We start from the raw sequence: 25,017 nt of genomic DNA, 5'->3' as shown, positions 1-25,017 counted from the left end.
TTTTGCAAGCCCCAATTTGTAATGGATGATCCATTTTGTTGGGTGTTCAAAAAATTATTCCAGCTTTGTTTTGTCTTTTCCCATCCTTCATTTCCTGCCCCACTCCTGTTCGTCTCTTTGCTTCTTCCCAGCTCCACCACTTCCTTCACCCTTCCTCTGAACCAGATTCTCCACCTGCTCTCCCATTTTCATCTCACCTTAGTGTAATCATTTTCGGGGAAACTTCCCCTTCCTCTATTTCAGCCTGTCGCCCTCCCTCTGCCAAACAGAGAATTTTTTCCTTCCCTGACCCGCCCTCCTCTCTTCAGAACCCAAATTCTACTGAGCTCTAAAATCCTTTTGTGGAATACTGCTTACACCAGTATTCCACAAAATCTAACCTGTGGTCTCATTAGCAGCTCCGGCAGTCACTGTTGTGCTAGGCTGGCTTTCAGATCTTGCTAGCTCCAGGGTTTCTCTGGCATCAGGAGCACACAATGTATTTTGGGGTTGGGAAGTTCTTGGAATGTGTTCACTTTGAAATCTGTAACTGAATCAATAGCTGTGGTGGGATGGCTTGTTGGTTTTGGAGGCTTGGGTGATTTTTAAAATATTGAATTCCTCTTCTCTCCTATCCCTAGATAAAACTGAATAGCCAAGGTGAATTCATGATCTCGCTCTAATAGTGAGTTGTGCAATAGCTTTGGTCCCGGGGAATTACAGACCCCCACAAGACTCCAGCTTTAGTCCTGTCCTAGGGAGTTTAGCTTCTCATGACCAGGACTCATGTGCAGCTCAGTCCTGAGGTGTTCTGGCCCTATGGAGCTGCAGAGCCAGCTAGCCTAGGAGAATCCAGCATGCTCTCCATAAATAAGCAGGTTTAGCAGGATTGGTGCTCAGGGTTCCTAGCCTTTAGTGCAGATACAAAAGCCAGCTGGGCTGGCGTCCACAATTATCTGAACCCGTCTGCTCAAAAGTGTTTGGTGTCCTTGACATCTTCACATAATTGGGGTTGAACTGTGGCAACAAGAAATAGGTTATTAATAAAATAGGGCAGACAGGCAGTAATCCCTGGAACTAGCATGAGGGAATATCTTTTAAAACCTGCAATGTCCTATTTTTAAAATCTGAATGAATGTCCTTCCTTTAACAGTAGAGCAGATACACTTCTTTTTGCCTAAAGCTACATTTGTTTTAAATAGAATACTTTCCATATGGCTTTCTGGCTGGCTTGGTTTCTTTTATACCCTTTGTCCCCTGGAACTCCTTATAGCTTTCCAACTGGAATTACTATGACACTAACTGGTGAAGAAAAAAATGATCTACTGTAGATTCCCTTCCTGCCACACTCAGCCAACAAGCTTCTCAAAGGTTTAATTACATTATTTAGCTAGTGTGAGCTCTTCTTAGTTGATTCAGTGAAGAAAAGCTTCAGCAATAACGTACATTTATTACAAAATAAAGGGGAAGAGGAGATTCAGGACTTGAATTTGCTAGATTTATAGTTCTGTATGACGGGACTGTAAATTAGCACTGGATAGCATATGCGGTCTGTAAATAATTGACCTTTGAAAATGGGTTATATGGTAAAACCTGTATTAAGTGACAGCTCAAAGGAACAAGAAAAAGTGGTTGTTTGAGCAGGTAGCCTTTTAATGAGGGTGACTGAGAATGTTATTTGAAAAGTGAAAGGGAACCCCATAAATGAAATACTTATTTAACATAAAAATTGTTACTTTTATATAGAACACTTAGGACCAGATCCACTGCTACATTCCGACCGATTTGCATTGTGCCAGCTACTCAAAGCAGTTGTAAAGCTGGCTTAATTTGCTGGTTAATCTGGGTTTATATCTGCTTTGTGTTGAACGACGGGTGAAAAGAAGCCAGAATGTAGAGGTGAATCTGGCCACAGAAGTAAAAATATTTTAAAACTTTAACTTTATAAAACAATTGAACTATAAATACTTAATGAAAACAGATCAAAAATGTCATCTGTATTTATATGGCTGAACCACTGACCTGTTGGTCAGTTATATAATAGTTACATCAAATCAAAAGGTGTTTCAGCATAAAAACTAAAAGCAATACACAGAACTCTGCAAAGTGCACAATGCCCTGTGCCCCCAAGCTGTGTCCGTCATGGAGCATGTGCTTTAGGAGCACTGAAATCCAAACCTTTTCAGATGGTCTGCTAGGAGAGCTCTGTGACCAGGTCTAGGCAGTCTCTGGTCACACTGGAAAAATGATCCCTTGCAAGTGATAATTTAACTTTGGGAAATGATTGAGATACCTTAGGTGGTTGCTTAGGGCAGATGATTGCTTAATAAAGATTGTCACAGTACTTACATTTTCAGCACTATTGGCAGTACCTTATCATAAGAACATACGAACGGTGATACTGGCTCAGACCAAAGGTCCATCTACCCCAGTATCATGTCTTCCAACAGTGTTCAATGCCAGGTGCTTCAGAGGGAATGAACAGAACAGGTAATCATCAAGTGATCCATCCCCTATCGCCCATTCCCAGCTTCTAGCAAACAGAGGCTGGGGACACCATACCTGCCCATCTTGGCTAATAGTCATTGCTGGATCTATCCTCCATGAATTTATCTAGTTCTTTTTTTTGAACGCTGTTACAATCTTGGCCTTCACAACATTCTCTGGCAAAGAATTCCACAGGATGACTGTGTGTTATGTGAAGAAATACTTCCTTTTGTTTATTTTAAACCTGCTGCCTATTAATTTCATTTGGTGACCCCTAGTTCTTGTTTTATGAGAAGGAATAAATAACACTTCCTTATTTACTTTCTCCACACCAGTCATGATTTTATAGACCTCTATCATATCCTCCGTTAGTCGTCTCTTTTGCAAGCTGAAAAGTCCCAGTCTTATTAATTTCTCTTCATACGGAAGTCGTTCCATCCCCCTAATCATTTTTGTTGCCCTTTTCTGAACCTTTTCCAATTCCAATATATGTTTTTTGAGATGGGACGAACACATCTGCATGCAGTATTCAAGATTTGGGTGTACCATGGATTTATATAGAGGCAATATGATGTTTTCTGTCTTATTATCTATCCCTTTCTTAATGATTCCGAACATTCTGTTCACTTTTTTGACTGCTGCTGTACATTGAGTGGATGTTTTCATAGAACTATTCACGACTCCAAGATCTCTTTCTTGAGAGGTAACAGCTAATTTAGATCCGATCGTTTTATATGTATAGTTGGGATTATGTTTTCCAATGTGCATTACTTTGCATTTAGCAACATTGAATTTCATCTGCCATTTTGTTGCCCAGTCACCCAGTTTTGAGAGATCCTTTTGTAGCTCTTTGCAGTCTGCTTGGGACTTAACTATGTTGAGTAGTTTTGTATCAACTGCAAATTTTACCACCTCTCTGTTCAAACCTTTTTCCAGATCATTTATGAATATGTTGAATAGGACTGGTCCCAGTACAGACCCCAGGGGGACGCTACTATTTATCTCTCTCCATTCTGAAAACTGATCATTTATTCCTACCTTTTGTTTCCTATCTTTTAACTAGTTACCAATCCATGAGAGGACCTTCCCTCTTATCCCATGACAGCTTACTTTGCTTAAGAGCCTTTGGTGAGGGACCTTGTCAAAGGCTTTCTGAAAATCTAAGTACACTATATCCACCGGATCCCCCTTGTCCACATGCTTGTTGACCCCCTCAAAGAATTCTAGTAGATTGGTGAGGCATGATTTCCCTTTATAAAAACCATGTTGACTCTTCCCCAACAAATTGTGCTAAGCTATGTGTCTGACAATTTTGTTCTTTACTATAGTTTCAACCAGTTTGTCAGGTACTGAAGTCAGGCTTACTGGCCTGTAATTGCTGGGATCACCTCTGGAGCCCTTTTAAAAAATTGGCGTCATATTAGCTATCCTCCAGTCATTTGGTACAGAAGCTGATTTAAATGATAGATTACAGACTACAGTTAGTTATCATTCATAGTTGACCTTTGAATATGTGAGTAGCTCCTCTGAGGCCCTGATTCAGGAAAGCATTTAAGTCCTATTAGTTCCAATGTGACTTAAGTACATGCTTAAAGTTAAGTATGTGCTTACATGCATCCCTGCATAGGGGTATTTTCTTGAATTGGTGCCAAAAGTAGGCATGCTCACTCAGTCCCTCCAACTGGGGATATTTGGATTCAGAGGGACAAATTCTTTTTGCTATTGCCTCAACCCTGAGCTCAGTGAAGTTTTGCAGGTGTAACTGAAAGGAGAATTGCACCTATGGCCTAGAGTGAAAGCAAAATTAAGGCGAGAACTTGCTTTATCTGCAGGGTGTCTATTATATACTCTCCAGTCTTTATTTATTGATTGATATTTTTCAAATTTAGTTTTTGCATTGCAGTAGCATCAAGGAGTCCCAATCAGCACCCGAATCAGAACTGGAGCCCTATGGTGGTGCTGCAATCACATCAGCTAAAGTTTTACACGTCTTTCTTCTTCTAGTATTTTTTTTACTCTGCAACTTTCTAACTTGTAGCAAAATGCTGAAAGCCACAGGAGCATGATGTCCCAGAGCCCAGAAAAGACAATCTAATCCTTTTCTGAAACTTTGTGTAGACAGTGACACTTCCTTTAGAGCAACTTGATCTCACAAAGGAAATGTGCCATCTAATGAGTGTGCCTGCTCTCTGAATGGTGCTAGCAGGGATTAAAATAAAGGGAAATGGGAGGGAACACAGATCTAGCTTCTCTCCCTGGTTTGGGTAAGCGACACTCCTTCCTGGCTGGTTCAGTGAGAGAAACAGTAGGGGGAACTATCTACTTTAACCGTTGTGTACTTGTTAGCATGATACCATGTATATTTAAAATGGGAACTGGCACAAAAAAAGAAGGGAATGCCATTGGAATGAGTGACTTAGTTGCTCAAGCAGTAGTCATATAAATATGATTTCTTAAGAGGAAAGTTTCTGACTTATTAGAAATATCAAATACAAATGACTTTTATAAAGTACCAGTTGTGGTGTTATCTGCATGAGTGATCATATAAAGTAAGTTTGTAATTTTGAACTTTAGAAGTCAAGAGTTAAGGCACATGCAAGAAAGCGTGATTAAGAAGCTGTAGGTGACCAGAACTACAACTGATTGTACTGGAGAGCAGAAACTGCTTTCAGTGTACATAGTTTTCTATAGGAAAGTTATAAATAGTGTAATATTTCTGTACTGTATTTTATACTGACCTGTAATACTTGCCAGAAAATAATGTACTTAGGTGCCTAAAGCCATAGGGGGGCGGGAGGGGAAGGGAAAAGATGAAACGAGATTTGTAAGACAGCCAAGATTTCTGGCAGGAATACTTGCAATATGATATGTTTTCACTTTGGATGTTGTACACCATTTTGTCTGAAGTGTCTGGGAAAAATGTATTGTGTTGTACTCCACTCTTGGAAAACATGTTTTTATTGGGGTTGGATTTATCACAAAATTAAAAAGAGCTATAAACAGATTTTGATGTTATTTTATGGCTAAACGTGCAGACAGACAACAACTACTGCCATATATGACAAATGCATAATAGTAATATGGTGTTTTTGTGTGTTTTCTTGCTTGTTTTTTGAAGAGAAGGAAGTGCCAAACAAACCTTTGAGACTGCGTGTCCGATCTCCAGGCAACAAGTTATCTGTCCGGTGGAAGCTACCCCAGGCCTCGGGCCTCAGGAGTCCACGCAGATCTCAAGGCTACCTCTTGGGTTATGGGGAAAGCAGCCGAAAGATGAGTTATGTTCCTCTGCAAAAACATGAACGAAGCCAGGAAGCTAAGAAACTAGGTGAGCTGAATTTCCGTGCTACGGGTCTAGCTTAGTTGGTGCAAGGCTAGCCTTGGGCATCAGCCCGACAGTTTGGTTTCTGTTCCTTTTGTTGCATATACAGTACTGCACTGTGCTGTTCTGTTCCGATGTACCTTACAGTGATAGACTCAAGGAGATCAATCTATATATCTTAACAAAGAGAAGGTTAAGGGGTGACTTGATCACAGTCTATAAGAACCTACAAGGTGATAATGGGCTCTTCAATCTAGCAGGCAAAGGTATAATGAGATCCAGTGGCTGGAAGATGAAGCTAGACAAATTCAGACTGGAAATGTGTATATTTTTAACAGTGCTCAAGGATCATAGGCCACATGTTAGTAGTTTAAATGACAATGCCAAACATGCTGATGCACACTGTTAGGGATTGACGCTGCACAATGTGGAATGTGCAAATGTAAGCACAAGGTAAAAGATGATGGCCAGGACAAAAAGTGCAGCAGAACCCGATGCTGCATTAAAGAGAGCAGTGCATGCATGTAGCCACCAAGTTATTCCTGCCTAGTAGAAGTAAGGCCAAAGAAGGGAGTGCATAGTTAAGTCTCTCCTTTGCATTCTGAGGGTCCCACTTAAACCTATACCTCCCCATTCTCTGCTCACACCCCTATACTCATCAGAGGAACTGGGTGGGTGCTCAATGGGGATGAGACATATTTCCCCCCATTGCAGGTGACTATGCCATAATGCCTAATGTTGCTGGGCCCACATATGGCAGCACTAGAGCACAACAACCTTGTGCTCCCTGCTGCACTTTGCCCAAGCACTTGAAGGATTGAGACCATTTGAGTCAACGGAGTAGGAGGAGGCTGTTAATTTCAGAGCTACTGTATTTAATATAACAACAAATGAATTATTAAGACACGCTAGAGGAACACCCGGTCGAAAAGGGACCCTGGTGGCTCCAGCAAGCACCGCCAACCAGGCCGTTAAAAGTCCAGTCGGCGGTGCTGCAAGGTTAAAGCAGGCTAGTCCCTACCTGTCCTGTCACTGCGCTGCGCCCCGGAAGTGGCCAGCAGGTCTGGCTCCTACGTGGGAGGACCACAGGGCTCCGCGTGCTGCCCCTGTCCCCAGCATCAGCTCTGCACTTCCATTGGCTGGGAACCGGCCAATGGGTGCTAGGGGTGGTGCCTGCGGGTGAGAGCAGAGAGTGGAGCCTCCTGCTCCCCCCTCCGCCTAGGCACCGGACCTGCTGGCTGCTTCTGGGGCTCATGCAACGCGGTGTGCCAGGACAGGCAGGCAGCCTGCCTTACCCCGCTGTGCCACTGACCAGGAGCAGCACGAGGTAAGCCCATGCCCCAACCCTGTGCCCCAACCCCCTGCCCTAGCCCTGAGCCCCCCCAAACCTGGAACCCCCTCCCACAGCCCAAACACCTCATCCCTGGCCCCACCCCAGAGCCCGCACCCCCAGCCAGAAACCCCTCCCACACCCTGAACCCCCCATTCCCAGCCCCACCCCAGAGCCCTCACCCCCTCCCACACCCCAACCCCCTGCCTCAACCCACAGCCCCCTTCCGCACTCCAAATCCCTTGGCCCCACCCCCTATCCTGGAGCCCCCTCCCACACCCCAAACCCCTCATCCTCGGCCCCACTCCAGAGCCCGCACCCCCAGCTGGAGCCCTCACCCCCTCCTGCACCCCAGCTCCCTGCCCCAGCCCAGTGAGAGTGAGTGGGGGCGGGGGAGAGCGAGCCACCGAGGAAGGGGGAATGTAGTGAGTGGGGGCAGGGCCTTGGGGAAGGTGTGGGTCAGTGGGCAGGGCCTCAGGGAAGGGGCTGGGCTAGGGTGTTCTGTTTTGTGCAATTAGAAAGTTGGCAACCCTAAGACATGCTTATTGACTTTCAACATGGGGCAAGTGATCCACATCGTAGCACAGAACTGCTTAAACATCAAGGGATGAGTTTTAGGTCCAGATTCAGCAAGATTCTTAAGAATGTGTCTAACTTTAAGCCTGTAAGTAACCCCACTGAAGTCAGACTTAAAGTTAGGCATGGCCTCAAGTACCTTGCTGAATCAAGACATTAATTAGCAGGTAATATTTATCATGGAAGGCAAGATCCTTCTTACTATACTGAGTCAACAAGGGAGTGGAGCAGGGCTGGCTGTGTGGAAGTTTCCTGGGTCATCCTGCTGTCATAGGCCAAATAATTCAGAGAGGTAAGGAGTACACTCTGCAGCAAACTTTACTGCTTACTGCATCAGAAAACTCCAAGTTGCTAACACTAAACTAAACTGGCTCTTTATGAAGAGAACTATATGCAGGGCTGTTGCAACTCTAGCTAGCATTCTAGCCGTGTGCACACACACTGACTTCCTGATGCTTCCTCCAAACTCTTCCCTCCTGCAACCTGTGCTCCTCCCTCCAAGTTCTGTGCAAGTCACTCCTGCAGCCCAGCAAGCTAGTTTGGAACCCTGTGGAGCTGCTGCTGGGATGAGATATGTGTGTGAGAGAAGCTCCCTGTGCTCTCTATCTCTATCACACATCAATATAACTAAGGGTAAATATCATCCTGCATTGTTCAGGGGCAATATCAACTGAAGTCGTTGGGATTCTGGGCTTGTCTACACTTACCGGAGGGTCCGGCGGCAGGCAATCGGTTTTCTGGGATCGACTTATCGCGTCTAGTGAAGACGCGATAAAATCGATCCCTGATCGCTCTGCCGTCGACTCCGGAAATCCACCGCGGCAAGAGGCGGCAGCGGAGTCGACGGCAGCGCGGCAGCGGTCGACTTTCCCCCGTCCTCACAGCCAGGTAAGTCGACCTAAAATACGCAACTTCAGCTACGGTATTCACGTAGCTGAAGTTGCGTATCTTAGGTCGGACCCCCGCTCTAGTGTAGACCTAGCCTCAGTGAGCACTGGATCAGGCAGTAAATAATGATGAAAAATACTATGCAGTGTTTTAAATTGCAGCATTTGTCTTTCACTGCTTGTATTCTACAAGTCAGCTGCCATTGAGAGAGAGAGAGAGAGAGAGAGAGAGAGAGAGCAAATAATGTTTTTAAAGTAATTGGAAAATTTTCAGGAGAAAGTAAAAAACAAACAAACAAACTTCAGATTATGGGATTTATGCTACACTATTTCATTTTATAGATAGTGTACCTGTCTCTAAAATGCCATCATATGCACCTATGCATATGAAAACCTCTAGATATAAATGCTAACTATTTCCAAGTTACCTCTCAAGGAAACTGATTTTCCCTCCTCTAGAGATAGAATTTCCCTAATAAAAATGTGACAAGATGTCTGCTTGACAATATTGAAACATTGTTTACCATTGCTGTGGAAAAGATTATAGAAAAGTCTCTGTGCTTTTTCTCACATGTAGCATCTGAATCGGTTTATGTGGTTTCACTGCAGTCAAGGAATTCCCAAGGACAGAGTCAGCCAGTCTATAGTGCAGCTTTAACCAAGAGCAAGGTCTCAGGTATGTTGTTTTCATTTGCAGGCAAGTTGTGGAGCCATGTGTATAAAAGTGAAATATATGCTGCTTTGTGACTATAGACTGGGACAGGAGCTGTCTCTTACTGGATTTTTGGTACAGTACCTAACATACTGGGGCACTGACCTTGGCTGATGTCTCTGGTTGCTCCTGTAATTCAATTAGTAAAAAATAACAGTAGAATAGATTTGTTCATAATGGACTCAATAGATTTGTGCCTAAAGGACTGCAGCCAGTGGCAAAGCTCCTAGTGACTGTAAGAGAAAGAGGGGTGGGCCCATTGAGGATCCAGGCCCACATTTTCAGGCTTGAGTGCCTGAATGTAAACATCTGTGTTAGTTCCCTGATTTTCAGAGGGAGTAGGTATCTGCAGCTTCCCCGTCTTCCCCGGAAATGAGGTAGTGCACATCTGTGTACTGTAACTGAGGTTAGAAATGAACTCGTGGCTTTAAGTCATCAACATGGCCGGGCATTTTTCTCACTGCATCATATTACAGTTAGGCTTGGTCTACACTCACCCCCCAAATCGAACTAAGGTACGCAACTTCAGCTACGTGAATAACGTAGCTGAAGTTCGAAGTACCTTAGTTCGATATTACCTCGGTCCACACGCGGCAGGCAGGCTCCCCCGTCGACTCCGCGGTACTCCTCTCGTCTAGCTGGAGTACCGCAGTCGACGGTGAGCACTTCCTGGTTCGACTTATCGTGTCCAGACAAGACTCGATAAGTCGAACCCAGAACTTCAATTGCCAGCCGCCGAACTAGCGGCTGGGTATAGACGTAGCCTTAGAGTATGCTGGGGGTAGAAGAACATTTTCGATGTTTTAACTGGGTGATGAAATTAACCATTCCTGATCTGGGCACTATGTTATATTAGTGTCATGGCTCAGACTTCTCCTTGGAAGGTCACATCATCAATCTGTCATGCTAATTTTTTCCATTTTAAAATCACACCTTGTAGAGAAATTACATGGTTTTCATTTGTCATTCTGTATCTTGTTTCAAGATGATGCTTCCGTTAAACAGAGATGGCTGAAAATCCACTTTCTAATGGGGAAAAAAAATTCTTACTTCTTTTAAATAGTGGTTGTTAGGCTTGGAAAAACCCTGTTGTCCTGGGCAACCAAAGTTTTGCTCTTGACAAGTAAAATATAATTACTTATTGTCTACCAGACAAGCCATTGTCTTACACTGGCACTAAGCATGTCAAGCATAACACACAGGGTTAGAGTTTCATCCAAAGCCCGTTGAAGATAATGGAAGTTTTTCAATGGACTTCAGTGGGCTTTGACTCAGGCCCTTGGTGCATGTTCCTCCCCGAGGCTAGCCTCAACAACTGTAATACCCTTCTACTCACAGTACAAGGAGTTCTCCTTCTGCTCAGAAGCAGGAGCTTGTACTTTTGGTGTTGAAGGGCCTAGGTTCAATCCCCATGGAAAGTGTGGGGTGTGTGTGTGTGTGTGTGTGTATAGATGTGGCCATGGTTTGTTACTGACTGATTGGCGCATCATGCTGAGACTGAAAAGTGGTTCCCTGTTTCAGGTTTGTTGTTAATGAAACTGAACAGCACAAGACAGCCAGATGTATCCTACATTGAACTTAAGGGAGAGTGCACAGTGCAAATGAGTCTCTGAAATGCAGTGGGAAGTACAACTGCTACTCAGTGGCATTTACAAGGAAACTGAAGCTGATGGCCATTTTTCAGTGCTGACCTCAGGATGGCTGGTATTATAAAGGCAGTTCTGAACTGATTGGCCTTCCTGTCCATAAGGGAGGAAACTGTTGATCAGTTGAATTTTAAAAAAATAAAACTCATTTTAGCTGCAAAGCTATACAGAGTGAGGCAGTGTGCTCTAGTGGATAACACACTGGGCCAGGACACCTGGGTTCAGTTCCTACTCTGCTGCTGCCCTGCTGGGTGACATTGGGCAAATTATTTCTCCTGCAGATGCCTCAATTTCCCGATCTATCTAATGGTGGGTGATGATACTGCTCTCCTTTGTAAAAACACTTGGAGATCTCCTGATGAAAAGTGCTATATAAAATCTAGATATTATCATATTGGGATAATCATATTTTCATTTTGGATAACCAAATTTGAGATCTAGCTGGTCCTTGGATAAGATATTTAAACAAACAAACACACACACAACCAGCCTAGCTAGTCAGAAATACCAGGGTAGCAATGAAGTGTTATTGAAAAAGTACACCGTAAAATATAAAGGGGGGGGATCCAATTTTACAACATTAAAGTTTGTATTCACGCTGATATTAATAAAGGACTAAATCCTGGTCCCAGCTCACAGCCCAAGTCACTGGAATGCGCACTTGGGATTTCTGTGGGGCCTGGCCTGGAGAGGAATCCTTTTCCTTCACTCCTTGACTGAAGCAGCAGTAGAGCTGCTCTGTGGCAAATACTACAACCTCAGGACTGCACTAAGCCCTGTAGCTGGATCACTTCCCCCTTTGCAGAGTGACTGTGGCTCTGCAGGGTCAAAGATTTACTGGCCCCAGCCCTCCTCAGACCTGAACAATTTCTAAATTTTACCCTTCTGTAGAGCCCAGGGGGCGTGAACCTTGTGCTTCATTTGTTCTGTGCCCTGGGAATATCTGGAGAATGATTGTCACTGTAATAACAGTAAGCATAGACCAGGGGTTCTCAAACTGGGGGTCGGGACCCCAAACTCCGCTTTGCCTCCGGCATTTATAATGGTGTTAAATGTATAAAACTGTGTTTTTAATTTATAAGGGGAGTCTCAGTCAGAGGCTTGCTATGTGAAATGGGTCACCAGTACAAAAGTTTGAGAACCACTGGCATAGATTGTCCTGTTCACAAGGTGGTAGGCAGAGCTGGTCAGAAATACTTTGATGGAACCATTTTCTGTCAGAAAATGTGCAGATCCACCCAAATCAGAATACTTTGAGGAATTATGTTGATTTAGCTGAAATTTTATTTCCCTCCCCACCCCCAAAAATGACATTTTTGGAATGAAACATTTTGATTTATCATTTTGAAGTGACTTTTAAAATATTTTATATTCCATATTTAAAAATAAAAAAATTGAAATTGAAATGAAATATTTCATTTTTGTAGGAAAAAACCCTTTTGATTGATCCAAAACAATTTTTTTTTTAAATTTCCTTCACAGATAATTTCTAAATGTTCAGGTTTCCCTACAATTCACAATGAAACCAAATTTCAAAATCTTTCATGAAATGGAATTTCTATCCTCTGCACAGCCCTTGTGGTGGGTTTGCTGGGGGCAACGAATGGGAGTATTTTAATAATTTGTCTGCTATAAATAACTGGTTAGAATTGGCTAAACGCTTATAGAATTCTGAACAACAAAACCGCACCTTATTCTTGTACAAAGACACATAGCAGGGAGAATCATATTGCTATGGGGTTCTCCCTGTTCTCAGTGTATCCTGTGTCATCATCTGTGTTAGTCATTTATCAGTACAGTATATTTACGGTAATGTCATTGCAGCACAATTACTACTTCATTGAGATCTCCACAGTTCTCATTACTGACTCACTGTGTTACCTTGTCATTTCAGAGGAGGATGAGCTAGAGGAGGCAAAAGACATAAGCGTTCGTGTTATGTCCTCTCAATCTGTGCTTGTTGCGTGGACGGATCCCATATATGAAAAACCGAAGAAGGTTGACCCAACTAGGTACTTTACTTTGTGGTGAAGTTGTTTTCAAGATGTATACTAAATATTTCATTGTTTACAGCTTTGTTTGCCATTTAAATAATAAAGTGTAGTTACAGGCATAGCTTGATTGAAGGCAAAATATGAACATAGGAATTGCCATATTGGATCAAGGGTCTATATACATCAATATCCTGTCTCTGACAGTGGCCGGCACCAGATGCTTCAGAGGATGGAGTGAGAACCCTGAAGTAGGTAAATGTAGGAAAATGTGTTCCCACATCAGGGATCATCTAGTTCTGTAATAGTTAGAGATTGGCTTAAATTCTGAAGCATGAGATTTAATATCCCTTCCAAAATTTTGTTAGCATTAGCTATTATAACTTGGGATATTCTTGTTAACCGTATAAGGTCTCACTGCATTCTCTTTCCCCTCTACCTTAACAGTACTGGCAGCCTTAATTTGCTCCACTACGTGTGTGATATACTAGATAAACTGGAGTTTTTAGTTTATGGGGAAAGCTTTCCCTGGCCTGATAGAGCATCTGACAGGGAGATACAAGGCCTCAAACTAGAAGGGTCGTAAACTTCTGCTGGTCAATTTTCAATCCAAGATTTATAAGAGTTTCTCCTCTTAGCCAAAGTAGTTGATAGAAAGACAAAATCCTGTATCTAGAAACATCTAAATTTGGGGACAGTTCAGATCCAAATTTTGGGGCTTAGGCCCCATTTCAGGGTTTAAAAAGACTGAAGAAAGTTATTGAGCAAGAATATCATGACTGATTGAGTCCAACCTCACAGATCAATCGAAATTCATAAACTCTACCTGAAGCCACCAGTTCTCAGCCCTTTCTGGCTGGAACTCAGTCTTCTCTCTCTCTCTCAACCAGTCACCCCTCTGCAGCTTCCTGCTGCCTTTAAATTAGAGAACCTGATTCGCTTCAGGTGAGGCTCATTTTGGAATTAGGGTTGGCTTAGTCCCAGGCTCTCCAGCCCAAGGGCAAGCCACCCTGTTACAAGAAAGGAGCCATAAAGACTAAAAAGGCACCTGGCTTAATGTGATTGACTCAACTAAAGACACAGAAAAATGTGTGCTTAAAAGATGCTAAGGAACGTTTTTATTATTACTCTTCATTTGTATTTCAGTAGCTTCTAGTGGCCCCGATCAGGATCAGGCACCATTCTGTCACGAAAAGAAGGCCCCTGCCTCACAGGCTTGCAATCTAAGTATATGACAATGGGATATATTAACTTCAGGGCGCTTGGCCCCTAGTGATGTAAAATCCCACTTGGATGGGGATTGTGATGGTGGATGGTGCCTGGAATCCTTGATCCATTGGGGGAAGCTACAGCCAAAAGATCCTGGCTCAGGAGAGTGCAACCCTGAGATATGCTGATATAGCTCATCCCACAGGCAGACTCCATTGGCAGAGCTCCCAGTAAACCCAGCCTCAAAGTAAGGCTCTCCTCTCTGTCACAGCCCCTGTTGGAGGACAGCCATGCAAACGCTACCTGATTTTCCCTAGAGTGAGTTCCTCCCAGGGCGCAATCAGCTTCCATCTCATTCACCTTAGCATTGGGGGGAACCTAGATACTACAGTGATCAGTACAGTGACACAATGTCTCCACTACAGAGTTCTGCCAGCACAGCTACATTGGTCAGGCATGTGAAGAGCTGTGCTCCCTGACTGACATAGCTGTGCTGGCAGAAATCTGTTGTGTAGTTGCAGTTATACCAGCAAAACTGCACTTTTACTCATGTAGCTTGTTTCATTCCAGGGTAGTGGAATAAGCTATACTGATAAAAGAGTAGTTTTGCCAGTGTAAGCTGCGTCCACTTGAGGAGCGCTTTGCTGGTATAATATACCTCCATACCTATCCTGATGACGTGCTCCTCATGTAGACGTGTTCTAAAAGAGATTGTTTAGCTCATGGTTGCTCACTCTTCCTCTATCACTGGATGTTTTTTTTTTTAGCCAAGCACATTAGTAGAAAAAGGCTTGAACTGTGTTTGATCCTAATGACTTCAGTTGATGAATTTTTGGCTCTCACATTTCCATTCCCAGGCGATATGCTGTCCGTTATCGAGAGAAAGGGGAATCAGCAAGGTGGGATTACAAACAAGTCCCTAACAGACGGGTGTTAGTGGATAAGCTGATACCAGACACTATGTATGAGTTTGCAGTGCGAATTTCAGAGGGAGAAAGGGAAGGCAAATGGAGTGCTTCTGTTTACCAACGAACCCCAGAAGCTGGTATGTATCAAAATTATCTACAACTTGACGTACCTTTTGAAAATTAGATCTACTGCAGCTACAGGTGGATCTATATTTCAGCAATGCTTTTCATGTTTTGTCTTTGAAATAGTTGCACAGAAGGTGTTGGGATGCAAACATGGGGCAAAAAAAATATGCCTTTGTGTATAACCATTATTTCTGACCTTAATTTCCATTCTTCTGTATTATTTCACAGCTCCTGCAAGTGCACCTGAAAATTTAGATGTTTGGCCAATAAAAGGCAAAACAACCTCTGTCACTGCATCTTGGGACCCTCTTGCAGAGAGTGAAGGAAAAGTAAAAGGTACGTCATTTCTGCCAGTTAATAGATTGAGAGAGAAATTAAAGACAAAGTGACCTGCAGAAATCACACTATAGTAATAAAGTTAAACTGACACTGCTGCTGTATGTAATGTACAACTGTAGGGAGCTCAAGTTCTTCAAGAAGGGACTTCCACTCTGTGGTGAGCTGAAATAAAGGAAACTTCATGCACATAGCAGCTGATCATACCAGTAATCTTCTCTTATTAACAGTTCTTGCATGTGCGGGAGAGTTTTTTCTCCTTTCCAGCTCTGCTTCAGCTTTTGCCATGTGCTGCAGTGAAGCCATTGTGCTTTGCCTGGGATGTCACAAAGCCTTTGCCATCAAAATGATTGTGATGTCACAAATACAATCATATGATTTAACTCCTGTACCAAGAAGGGGGGAAAGTTGTTTACGGAGGCAATACAATGACCTTTTGATGATTAAAAAAAGGAGCATGGGTAGTAGGATAATCATCAGAATGGGTGGAATTATGTTTCATGATTTTTTAAAGTTTACCATAATGTGAAAGTCCCTCTTAAAGAAACAAGCATAAAACACTGATGTTTGGATATTTCATACAGAAGCAACAGTTACCAGAGTAGGAGTGTATGCCAATCAGTAGTAATTTAATTGGATGGGATTTGAACAACCTTCCAGCATTTTTTCCCCCCATCTCCCCTCAAAACTCCATATGCAGGTAGTCAGGCTACTTCCACTCACCCATGACTGAAGGAACCACTAGCTTTTCTCTCCATCCCTTTGGAACATTATACAGCTGTTTTATCAGAACTGTGGAGTCACAGGAGTCACCAAGCCAATGGCAGAGGGAGAAAGAGCGGGCATATAGCATATCAGCACAAAAGACTTGCATAGTGTGCACTCCAGGGGAGAAATCTGTCTCCACTAAAATCGACAGGAGTTTTGCCAGGCACTTCATTGGAGGCAAAGTTTCACCCTAAAGCTTAAAAAACTCCCAAAAGAACCTGTGCAGTGATGCATGGATGTGATGTGAAATTTTAAAAACATGTCCTGAGTTTTGAGAAATCCACACATTTGCTGAAATTTTCAAATGTGATTTGGGTGACTCTATTTCTGAATGCTCAACTTGAGGCCCCTTTTACAGGGGCTTCGTTTTCAGAGGCTGAGTGCTTAACTCTGGAAAACCAGGCCCCTTTAAGCTGCCACAAGTTGGGGATTGAAAAATTGGTCACCCCAAATCACTTAGGAAAATGAAGGCCAAAATGTTTTCTTTTGATGTGATGTACCATAGGAGAAGGCTTTTTTATGAACCTGATTAAATTATACAGGTACAGTGAAAATGAAATCATGGAATAGGTCTCTCGTGATCATTGTTTACTCCAAACACTAGCTTTATTTTACACATCTTGTAAGGTTTTTTTCTTTGTTTTCCATTTTGATCACCTTTCATATCTCAATAATGGAAGACGTTTCCCTCTAGCAGCCAAACAAAAGGGCCAGAAATAACAATTGTTGTAGAGTTTTCCTGGCCAGTGCCACTATGTCATTCCTGTATAACATATGTTTCTTACTTCCAGTATGGATATTCTTTACTACCAGAAAGGAAGAATACTTCCCAGGCCTTCTAGTGATTAGCAGTCTTTGCACTGATCAGTAAAATTCATTCATGTCTGACAATATGAATGATGCATTTTTAATCTTTGTTTTTATGAGTTGTTCCAGGTCTTACAGTCATCACATTTCTTATTGCAACCATTATAGATTAGTTGTTAGAGGGGAAAATAAGTTCCTTAATTTTTTTAATGGAGTGTTGTGGGCTATAGTTTTCCTTGGGCTCTGCGCTGGAGCGTCACACACTGTTGCACTTCTCCGTAGTCCTAGAAAAGAGTTTCCAAAGTTCTGTTTTATGACTAATAATAAGATTTTTAAAATTATAGAGGGATGAAAAAGGCATCTTGCAGGTTACTACACGAAAAATGCTACTCTCTGAATCAAGGCCTTATGAGAGTGTAAAGGGGAAAACTATAGGTTATATGTTCCCCTTCATGCATAAATTATTCCTGTTAGGGAGAAATTCACCCAAGTGCAGATGGCCAATGCCAGGTCTCAGCACCACTTCAGTCTTATTTTGAGAGGTGCTGTTTTCAGAGGGACTTAAATAGTGCCTAGACCTTGTGCTGGTCCCCTGCACAGGGTGAACATCTCCCATTACAGTTAATGAATGTTGTGTGTCAGTGAGGGGGAAATATGTATTTAACTGTGTTGGATGGAGCATGTGTGTTGTTACTACCATCTGTCCATCATTAGGTTAAGGTATTTCTTTTAGATATCAAGGCAAGAATTTAATATACTATATAGTTGCTCTATATGGACAACTATACTAATTAAGGCCCTAATCCACAAAAGCATTTAAGCATGTGCTTAACTTTTAAACATGTGAGTAGTCTCACTGATTGCAATGGGACTACTCATGGGCTTCAAATTAAGCTCCTGCTTAAATGCTGTGTTAGTAGGGAACCTAAGGTCCCAGTATTGCCAAGGATCTAGTGATTAGACCTCTGCATCTGGTGGAGTCCCACAAAAGCTAACTGGACTCTGTGGTAGTGGGGATTCTTCTGCAGGATTGGGGCCTTAAAGTGTAAAGTGATTACAGAGTGATTATAGAGTCCTGTGTCAGGACTCTATAGCAAATAAATGATAAAAGAATAAGCAGCACTAATCAAAATATTTTACCTGCTTTTAATATTGCATGTCTTAAAGGTTAGTTGTGTACATACACTGTTTTATATCAAACATTTTTATAATTTCTACTAGAATGAAAAGGTTTGAACCTGCTGACTAACTATCAAAGTATTTACAATCAGTCCCACCACTATTTTACTAACATAAATAACTCTGTAATAGTAATACAGAACAGTTATTGGTTGCATCAGACTTTATTGCCAGTAGCCATAAGGCAATTAAAAACTGGTTAGAATGTTAGTGTTTCATTGTGTTCAACAAATTTTCTAACTATCATTAGATTCAATCCGTTACATTTGTATTAGAATAAATGCTGAGTGTAGAATTTTTTGACTCTTCAGTGTTCATAAGCAAAAATTGTGATAGCAATAGCTAAACCACCCAATATTTGACTTTGTAACCATTATTTTTTTCCACTTGCTTTCCATTTGGGATGCATAGCTCCCATCACAATTATTGGTTGGTATAACCATCAATAATGAAGGTGGTTGCTTAAATATTCTGTAGGATTTATCTCCTGTATTCTGTATGCTTAATCAGCTAATTTACTATATATATAAATCTATATTCTTGTCTAATACGTTGAAAGAATGTTTATTTAGCTTACTGTATATCATGTCTTTATACTCCAGCTGTTGACTCGACGTGCATTGCTAATGTATTAATTTTAGTAATGCACGTTCTAATTCATCCTACCCATACAGTCTGTCCGCTGGAAACAGGACTGTTTTCAGTTTCCTCCTTCCAACCGTCTGCCAAATCATTTCAGAATACATTCTTTCATACGCCCCGGCTCTCAAACCATTCGGAGCAAAGTCCATCACCTATCGTGGAGGTACTACTTCTGCCATAATAGATGGTCTGCAGCCTGGGGAACGCTATATTTTCAAAATTCGAGCAGCAAACAGGAGGGGACAAGGTCCTCAGTCTAAAGCCTTCAGTGTCATTATGCCAACAGGTAAGTATTGTGTTCCTATGACTCAGTCTATACATTCTTGCCATTGACTTGTTTGTGTAACTTTTTATAGCAGTCATTGGCTTTTTATTCCACTAAACTGCAGAGTTTCATAACACTGTTTCATTTCAAAGGTTCTTTAATAGCCAGCTTGTTATAAGCTTTAAAACTTAGATCTGTCATGGCAATACTGATTCAGTCAGTCATCACCGTCATAGCACATACAGTATAAAGAGAAACAAATATTTTAAGTAAACATATATATCTGGCTGTTTCATGACCTGCTGCATGAAAATATATATTCCTTTTGCTTTACAATGTTCGGTGAAATCTATACTGTATTTTGTTTGCTCACCAAGTTCTGCAGTCCTTACTTAGGCAAAACTCCAAAATATTTGCTTTTTACTATGAGTATATTGTAATATAGACAAAAACATGATCTGTTGTCTATCATTAATATAGCATTAAGGGTCAGATCCTCAGCTGGTATACATCAGCATAGCTGCATTGAAAGCTGAAGTTAGACAAATTCAGACTGGAAATAAGGCTTATGTTTTTAATGGTGAGAGTAATTAACCAGTGGAACAATTTACCAAGAGTCATGGTGGATTTCTTCTTCATCATTGACAATTTTTAAATCAAGACAGGATGTTTTTCTAAAAGATCTGCTCTAGGAATTGTTTTGGGGGAGTTCTATGTCCTGTGCTGTACAGGAGATCAGACTAGATCAGTGTTTTTTTTCTGGGGACCTAGTTGAAGAAAATTGTTGATGCTCACGACTCAACGGAGCTGGGGATGAAGGGTTTGGGGTTTGGGAGGGGGCTCTGGGCTGGGGCAGGGGGTTGGGGTGCGGGAGGGGTCAGGGCTCTGAGCTGGGGATGCAGGCTCTGGGCTGGGGCCGGGGATGAGGAGTTTGCAGGAAGGGGTTCTGGGTTTGCGGGGGGATCAGGGCTGGGGCAGGGGTTGGAGTGCGAGGTTGGGTCAGCAGTGCAGCCGGGGTGCAAAGGCAGGCTTCTCACCTGTCCTGGCACCGCGGATTGCACTGCACCCCGGAAGCGTCCTGCAGCAGGTCTGGCTCCTAGGCGGAGGCACACAGCGGCTTTGTGTGACTCTCTCCTGCAGGCACCCCCCCCAGTTCCCATTGGCTGGTTCCCGGCCAATGGGAGTGCAGAGCCGGTGCTTGGGGTGGGGGCAGCGCATAGAGCCCCATGACCCCCCTGCCTAGAGGCTGGACCCGCTGCTGGCTGCTTCCGGGGCACAGCACGGTGTCAAAACAGGTAGGCATTAGCCTGCCTTAGCTGGGCAGCGCTGCCAGTGGGACTTTTAACATCCTGGTCGGTGGTGCTGACTAGAGCGACCCAGTATCTGACGTACTGTGACCCAGTACTGGGTCATGACCCGAACTTTGAAAAAAGCTGGACTAGATCAAAATGATCCCTTCTAGCCTTAGAATCTATTAATCTATTAAATCGATAAAGCTATGCTGAAGATCTGGCTCCAATTATTTGTCTAGCATTGCCTACTCTCAACTGACTTATTATTTATTTTTATTATTTTAAGTTTTCCCCAGTTGATAATGTAGTGATATTTGTATTTCCCAGTAGGTTGACTAACACTGAATTAAGTGTTGTCCAATGTTCTAAAGCATTATCTGGATCTTGTTGGCTGATTCATTTTTCTTAGGCAGTTTTTATGCTGTTTTTACATATACTGTATCATTGTGAATTTTTAAAAAAAATTATTTTTTTCTTTTGCAGCCAGTAGGGATGATTCAAATGTTCATCAACAAACAAACATTCAAGATAATATGGAGTCAAAAAAACCTGGTGATGATGTGCCTTCATCCCCACCTCGAACCTTTCCTGTTCCTTCTCGGAAAATCCAACCATCAGCTTCCTCTAAGCATACTGCTGTTCATTCATCTAGTTCTCCTAGTGGTGGAGATACAAAAAGTCCTCTTTCTGAGTTTAAGAATAAACTGTTGACTGGTAGTGGGGTGCTAAATAAATCACAGCTATTCTCTAAAAAGACATCAGAGCGAGAACCTGATCCCCAATTCACTGAAGTCACAGATGATCAAGAGTCCTCCATTGAAATGCCAACACTATTGCCTAAAACCCAAGATCAGAGAAGAAACATTGGGCCCCACTCTCCTAGCCGTCCATTTCACTCTGTCCTTTCTTCAGGTAGAACACCAGTTAGGCCACGCACTCCAGTAAGGACAAGACAAACGAGCACAGACAAACATGGCTCCTCTTCGTCTTCCTTGACCCAACGCTCCTCATCCTCTGCATCTTCTCCCATTTTTAAGTACACAGATAATGAAACAAAGAGTCAGAGACAAGGCAACTCTAATATTCCTTCTTCCCCTAAAATCCCTTTAGATAATCTGCCTGCTGAAAATGTACCTCATGATATTGCAGATAGTGTGGAGGAAAAGCAAGTAAGTCTAGATTCTGTGCCATTAAAAAAAACAGGATCCAGTCAAGTATCTCCTAAAACTCCAGACCACACTCGCTTGGCTTTACCATTGAATCGGCAGTCTTCTGTATCTCGCAAGGTGGTCCAGAGCCATCAGACTAAGCCACACACCTCTTCTGTGCCAGTTAAATCACCTACATCATCAACAGTTACAAACTCTCAAAGTCATTCACGCTATCCCTCTTCTAAATTAGTTCACTCTGATACCCTGGATAGTTATGACAATTATGATGGCAAAGAGGCAGAGAGTAGAAATGATAGGTCAAGTTCCAGTTCTTCTTCTCATGGTGGAGATTCACTTCCATCACTGCAAACAAAACTTCACTCAGGTTCTAATCCTCACATGTTGAAGGATCCAAAATTAGCCACCGCCTCTGCATCATCACAGTCTGCTGTTTCTGCTTCTGCTAGTCATACTTTGACTAACTCACGCATCCCATCTTCTGCTAAACGTAAGTCTGATGGAAGGGATGTTGATGATGGTAATTATAGTGAGGACACAGAAACAGAAGGGGAAGAGAAAAGACAAGACTCTTCCTCGTCTACGTTTAATTCTAGGTCTTTTTTAGGACAGACTGCCTCTGAACGTTTTAATTTGCTCAAGCACAAGTCATCTCATACAATCAATAAGTTTCCAAACAAGATCAGTAGTAGTCAAGAATCTAAGCTACCACCCTCTAAACCCCCTTATTCTGCTGTCGCCTCAAAGGTTCATCCTCAGACTAATGCACGCCTAACCTCAACTAGTGCCACTAGGTCTAGTTCCAATATTGAGAGAGATACTAGAGAACTGGAGGGTGAAGATGAGAAACCATTACCCTCAACTATTGCACATGACCATTCACCTTCCTCTTCTAGACCATCATCTTCAGCAGCAGTCTATTCTAGAAGAAGAAGTCCTTCGGTAGATTCTAATGTTCACCGCAGAGAGCCAGTCAAAGAAAAATCACAGCTCTCTGGTTCAGAAGATGAACTTCTTAGTACAAAAATGGAGGAAACTCCCACAAAATCAGGCTCTTTGCTTACAGTCCGCCGATCTTCTTCATTGCCCTCAATATCTGGGAGATCTCCCCCATCTACTAGAACTAACCACCACTCTAGTCCTAGTGTTTCTCACCGGGTAACAAATGGTCAGGATGCAAGGTCGAGAGCCTTATCAGGCTCATCATCTTCCACTGGGTCTTCATCAGTGGCTACTGCGGAAAAGTATTCTCGTGTACAGTCTTCTGCTTCCAAACAACAGCCTGATGATCGGGACAGTAAGGAGGTGAAGGAAACCTTTGCAAAATCAAAACAAAGTATACCTTTGTCTCAAAAAACATTAACTGGAGGCTCTCATTTTTCATCTAAAAAAACTCTCCATTCAGAACCAAGCCCTTCTCAAAAGGCACATGCTGGTCAGTCTCAACTTCCATTCTCCTTATTAAATTCTAGAGGCTGGCTTCCTTCTCAGATCTCCCACAAAAGTAATGAAAAATTACAGGAGGATGAGGATGTGGCTGAGGAGGAGGAAGCAGGTGACAAAATAAATGCCCATTCTACATTCCCTAAAGATGTCTCTTCTTCTAGGAGAATATCTACCTCTTTGTCTCAGGGAAGTTCTAGCTCATCTCTTTCAAAGCTCCAGCAGTCAGTTTCTCAAATTAGTAAAGTTGATGAAAAACTCAGAAGTAGGCATGACTCTCCAACTTCTTCCAGAGGATCAAGTTCATCTTTGCCAGCAGGCAGACATGTTGGATCCAGGGTAGCCACTTCAAATGAACAGGTGTCAGATTCATATAAACCATCTTCATCTTCCTATCAATCAAAACCCGCTCAGCCAGGCTCTAGCTCCATCACTGGCACAGCAAAGGACAATCAGAATAGCAGGGATACTTCTTTATCTTCAAAGTCATCCTCCACTTCTTTGAGACAAACTCATCCTTCAGTTCCTAATTACCATTCAGGTTCCAGAGTCCCTACTAGAATAGCATCCAAAAGTGAGAAGAAATATGGCCCATTCCAGTCAGCATCATCAAAAGTGGAACCTTCTCCAAGAGCTCCTTTCTCTTCTATATCTAAATCTCGCCAGTCAGTTTCAAAAGATGGTGATGATGAGGGAGAAGTGGAGGAGAAACCCACATTATCTTCAGCTGCAAGATGGTCATCTTCCTCCAATTCTAGAGGCAGTACAAATATGAGTGGCAATGGTGCCAGGGATAAAAGGAAACCCATGGGCTCTCGTCTAATACACAAAGTAAACTCTGCAGAAGAAAAAGAGGAGGAGGAAGAGCCTCCCACTTTAAAACAATCTCTTCCTGCCTCACAAGGCAAGTCATCGTCTTCTGTAGTCTCAAGAATTTCTCAGACCCCTAACAAACCACATACATCTTCTAAGCCAAGATTGGCCTGGCCACGCTCCTCTGCATCCATATCTGTGCCTTCTCAGCTGTATCCCACACACTCTGCTTCTCCAACTCTTAGTTCATCTTCATCCCCTCTCGTGCCCCGTCAACGACTACAAAGGCCACGAAACCTTTCTCAACGGCAATTTGTCAGACTTCCATATAGACAAGGTAATATGTTTTTAATTACTTTATTAATTTTACTGTCTTGAATGTTCCTCTCCCCTTATCAGTTGTTAGATGAAAGCTACATTGTTTCATCAGGATACAAGCTAAAGTATATAATTCAATGTACAGTATTATTCATATTTTGGTAGTATCCAGAAAGCCCCATCAGAATTGGGTCCCCATTGTGCTGAGCACGGTACAAACACAGAGGGTGATATGGGAGGAGATCACAGTCAGAAGACTTGATCCTACAATCTGACCTGATGCATATGCCTCTGGGGTGTCCTGCAAAATTGGTGAGGCTCAAGGTCTTCCCAAGGGGATCAGATGACAGAATCAGGGACTATATATGGAAACTGAGCAACACTAGGGTTGCCAATTTTGGTTGGATGTATTCCTGGTGGTTTCATCACATGACATAATCTTTAATTAAAAATTAATCTTTAATTCCTGGAGACTCCAGGACAATCCTGGATGGTTGCATGAGAGATTAAGTTTAGAGTCTGATTTTTCAGAGGTGCTGGGCACCCACAACTCCAGTAGACTGAAATGGTACCTGTGGGTGGTCTAAAAATCAAGCCCTTCAGATTTTTACATCTGCCAGTTACCTCTGTCTGTGTGGAGCTGGAATACCACCTCGTCAGCAGGAACAGAACACAAAAGCTACCAGCATAGAGAGTGTACGCTGAGTGAGCATCACATATGTTTGGTGGGGGCAGGATTCTAAAATTGCTCTCCATCCCAGGGTTGAGTGCCTGTAGCTGAAGCTAATGCTGTTCTAGAGCTAAGCTGAATTATA

General features: G+C 42.6%; 1 protein-coding gene across 1 annotated transcript in view; it reads left to right on the top strand.

Annotated features, from left to right (window-relative positions):
• The window catches only part of FNDC1 (fibronectin type III domain containing 1), a 135,447-nt gene that overhangs the window by 46,055 nt on the left and 64,375 nt on the right, over positions 1 to 25,017 (top strand). Inside the window, exons 2-8 of the mRNA XM_024203564.3 lie at positions 5,585 to 5,791; positions 9,156 to 9,254; positions 12,831 to 12,948; positions 14,994 to 15,181; positions 15,399 to 15,506; positions 19,000 to 19,188; positions 20,943 to 24,221. Coding sequence (XP_024059332.2) covers positions 5,585 to 5,791; positions 9,156 to 9,254; positions 12,831 to 12,948; positions 14,994 to 15,181; positions 15,399 to 15,506; positions 19,000 to 19,188; positions 20,943 to 24,221 — 4,188 coding nt within the window. The remainder of the gene's footprint in view (positions 1 to 5,584; positions 5,792 to 9,155; positions 9,255 to 12,830; positions 12,949 to 14,993; positions 15,182 to 15,398; positions 15,507 to 18,999; positions 19,189 to 20,942; positions 24,222 to 25,017) is intronic.

The sequence above is a fragment of the Terrapene carolina genome, unplaced genomic scaffold, assembly GCF_002925995.2.
Source record: "Terrapene carolina triunguis isolate 2854851 unplaced genomic scaffold, T_m_triunguis-2.0 Scaffold85, whole genome shotgun sequence".
In the NCBI taxonomy this organism is placed as follows: Eukaryota; Metazoa; Chordata; order Testudines; family Emydidae; genus Terrapene; species Terrapene triunguis.
Note: the sequence above shows the minus strand (reverse complement) of the source record. Positions and strands in the feature narration are given on the sequence as shown.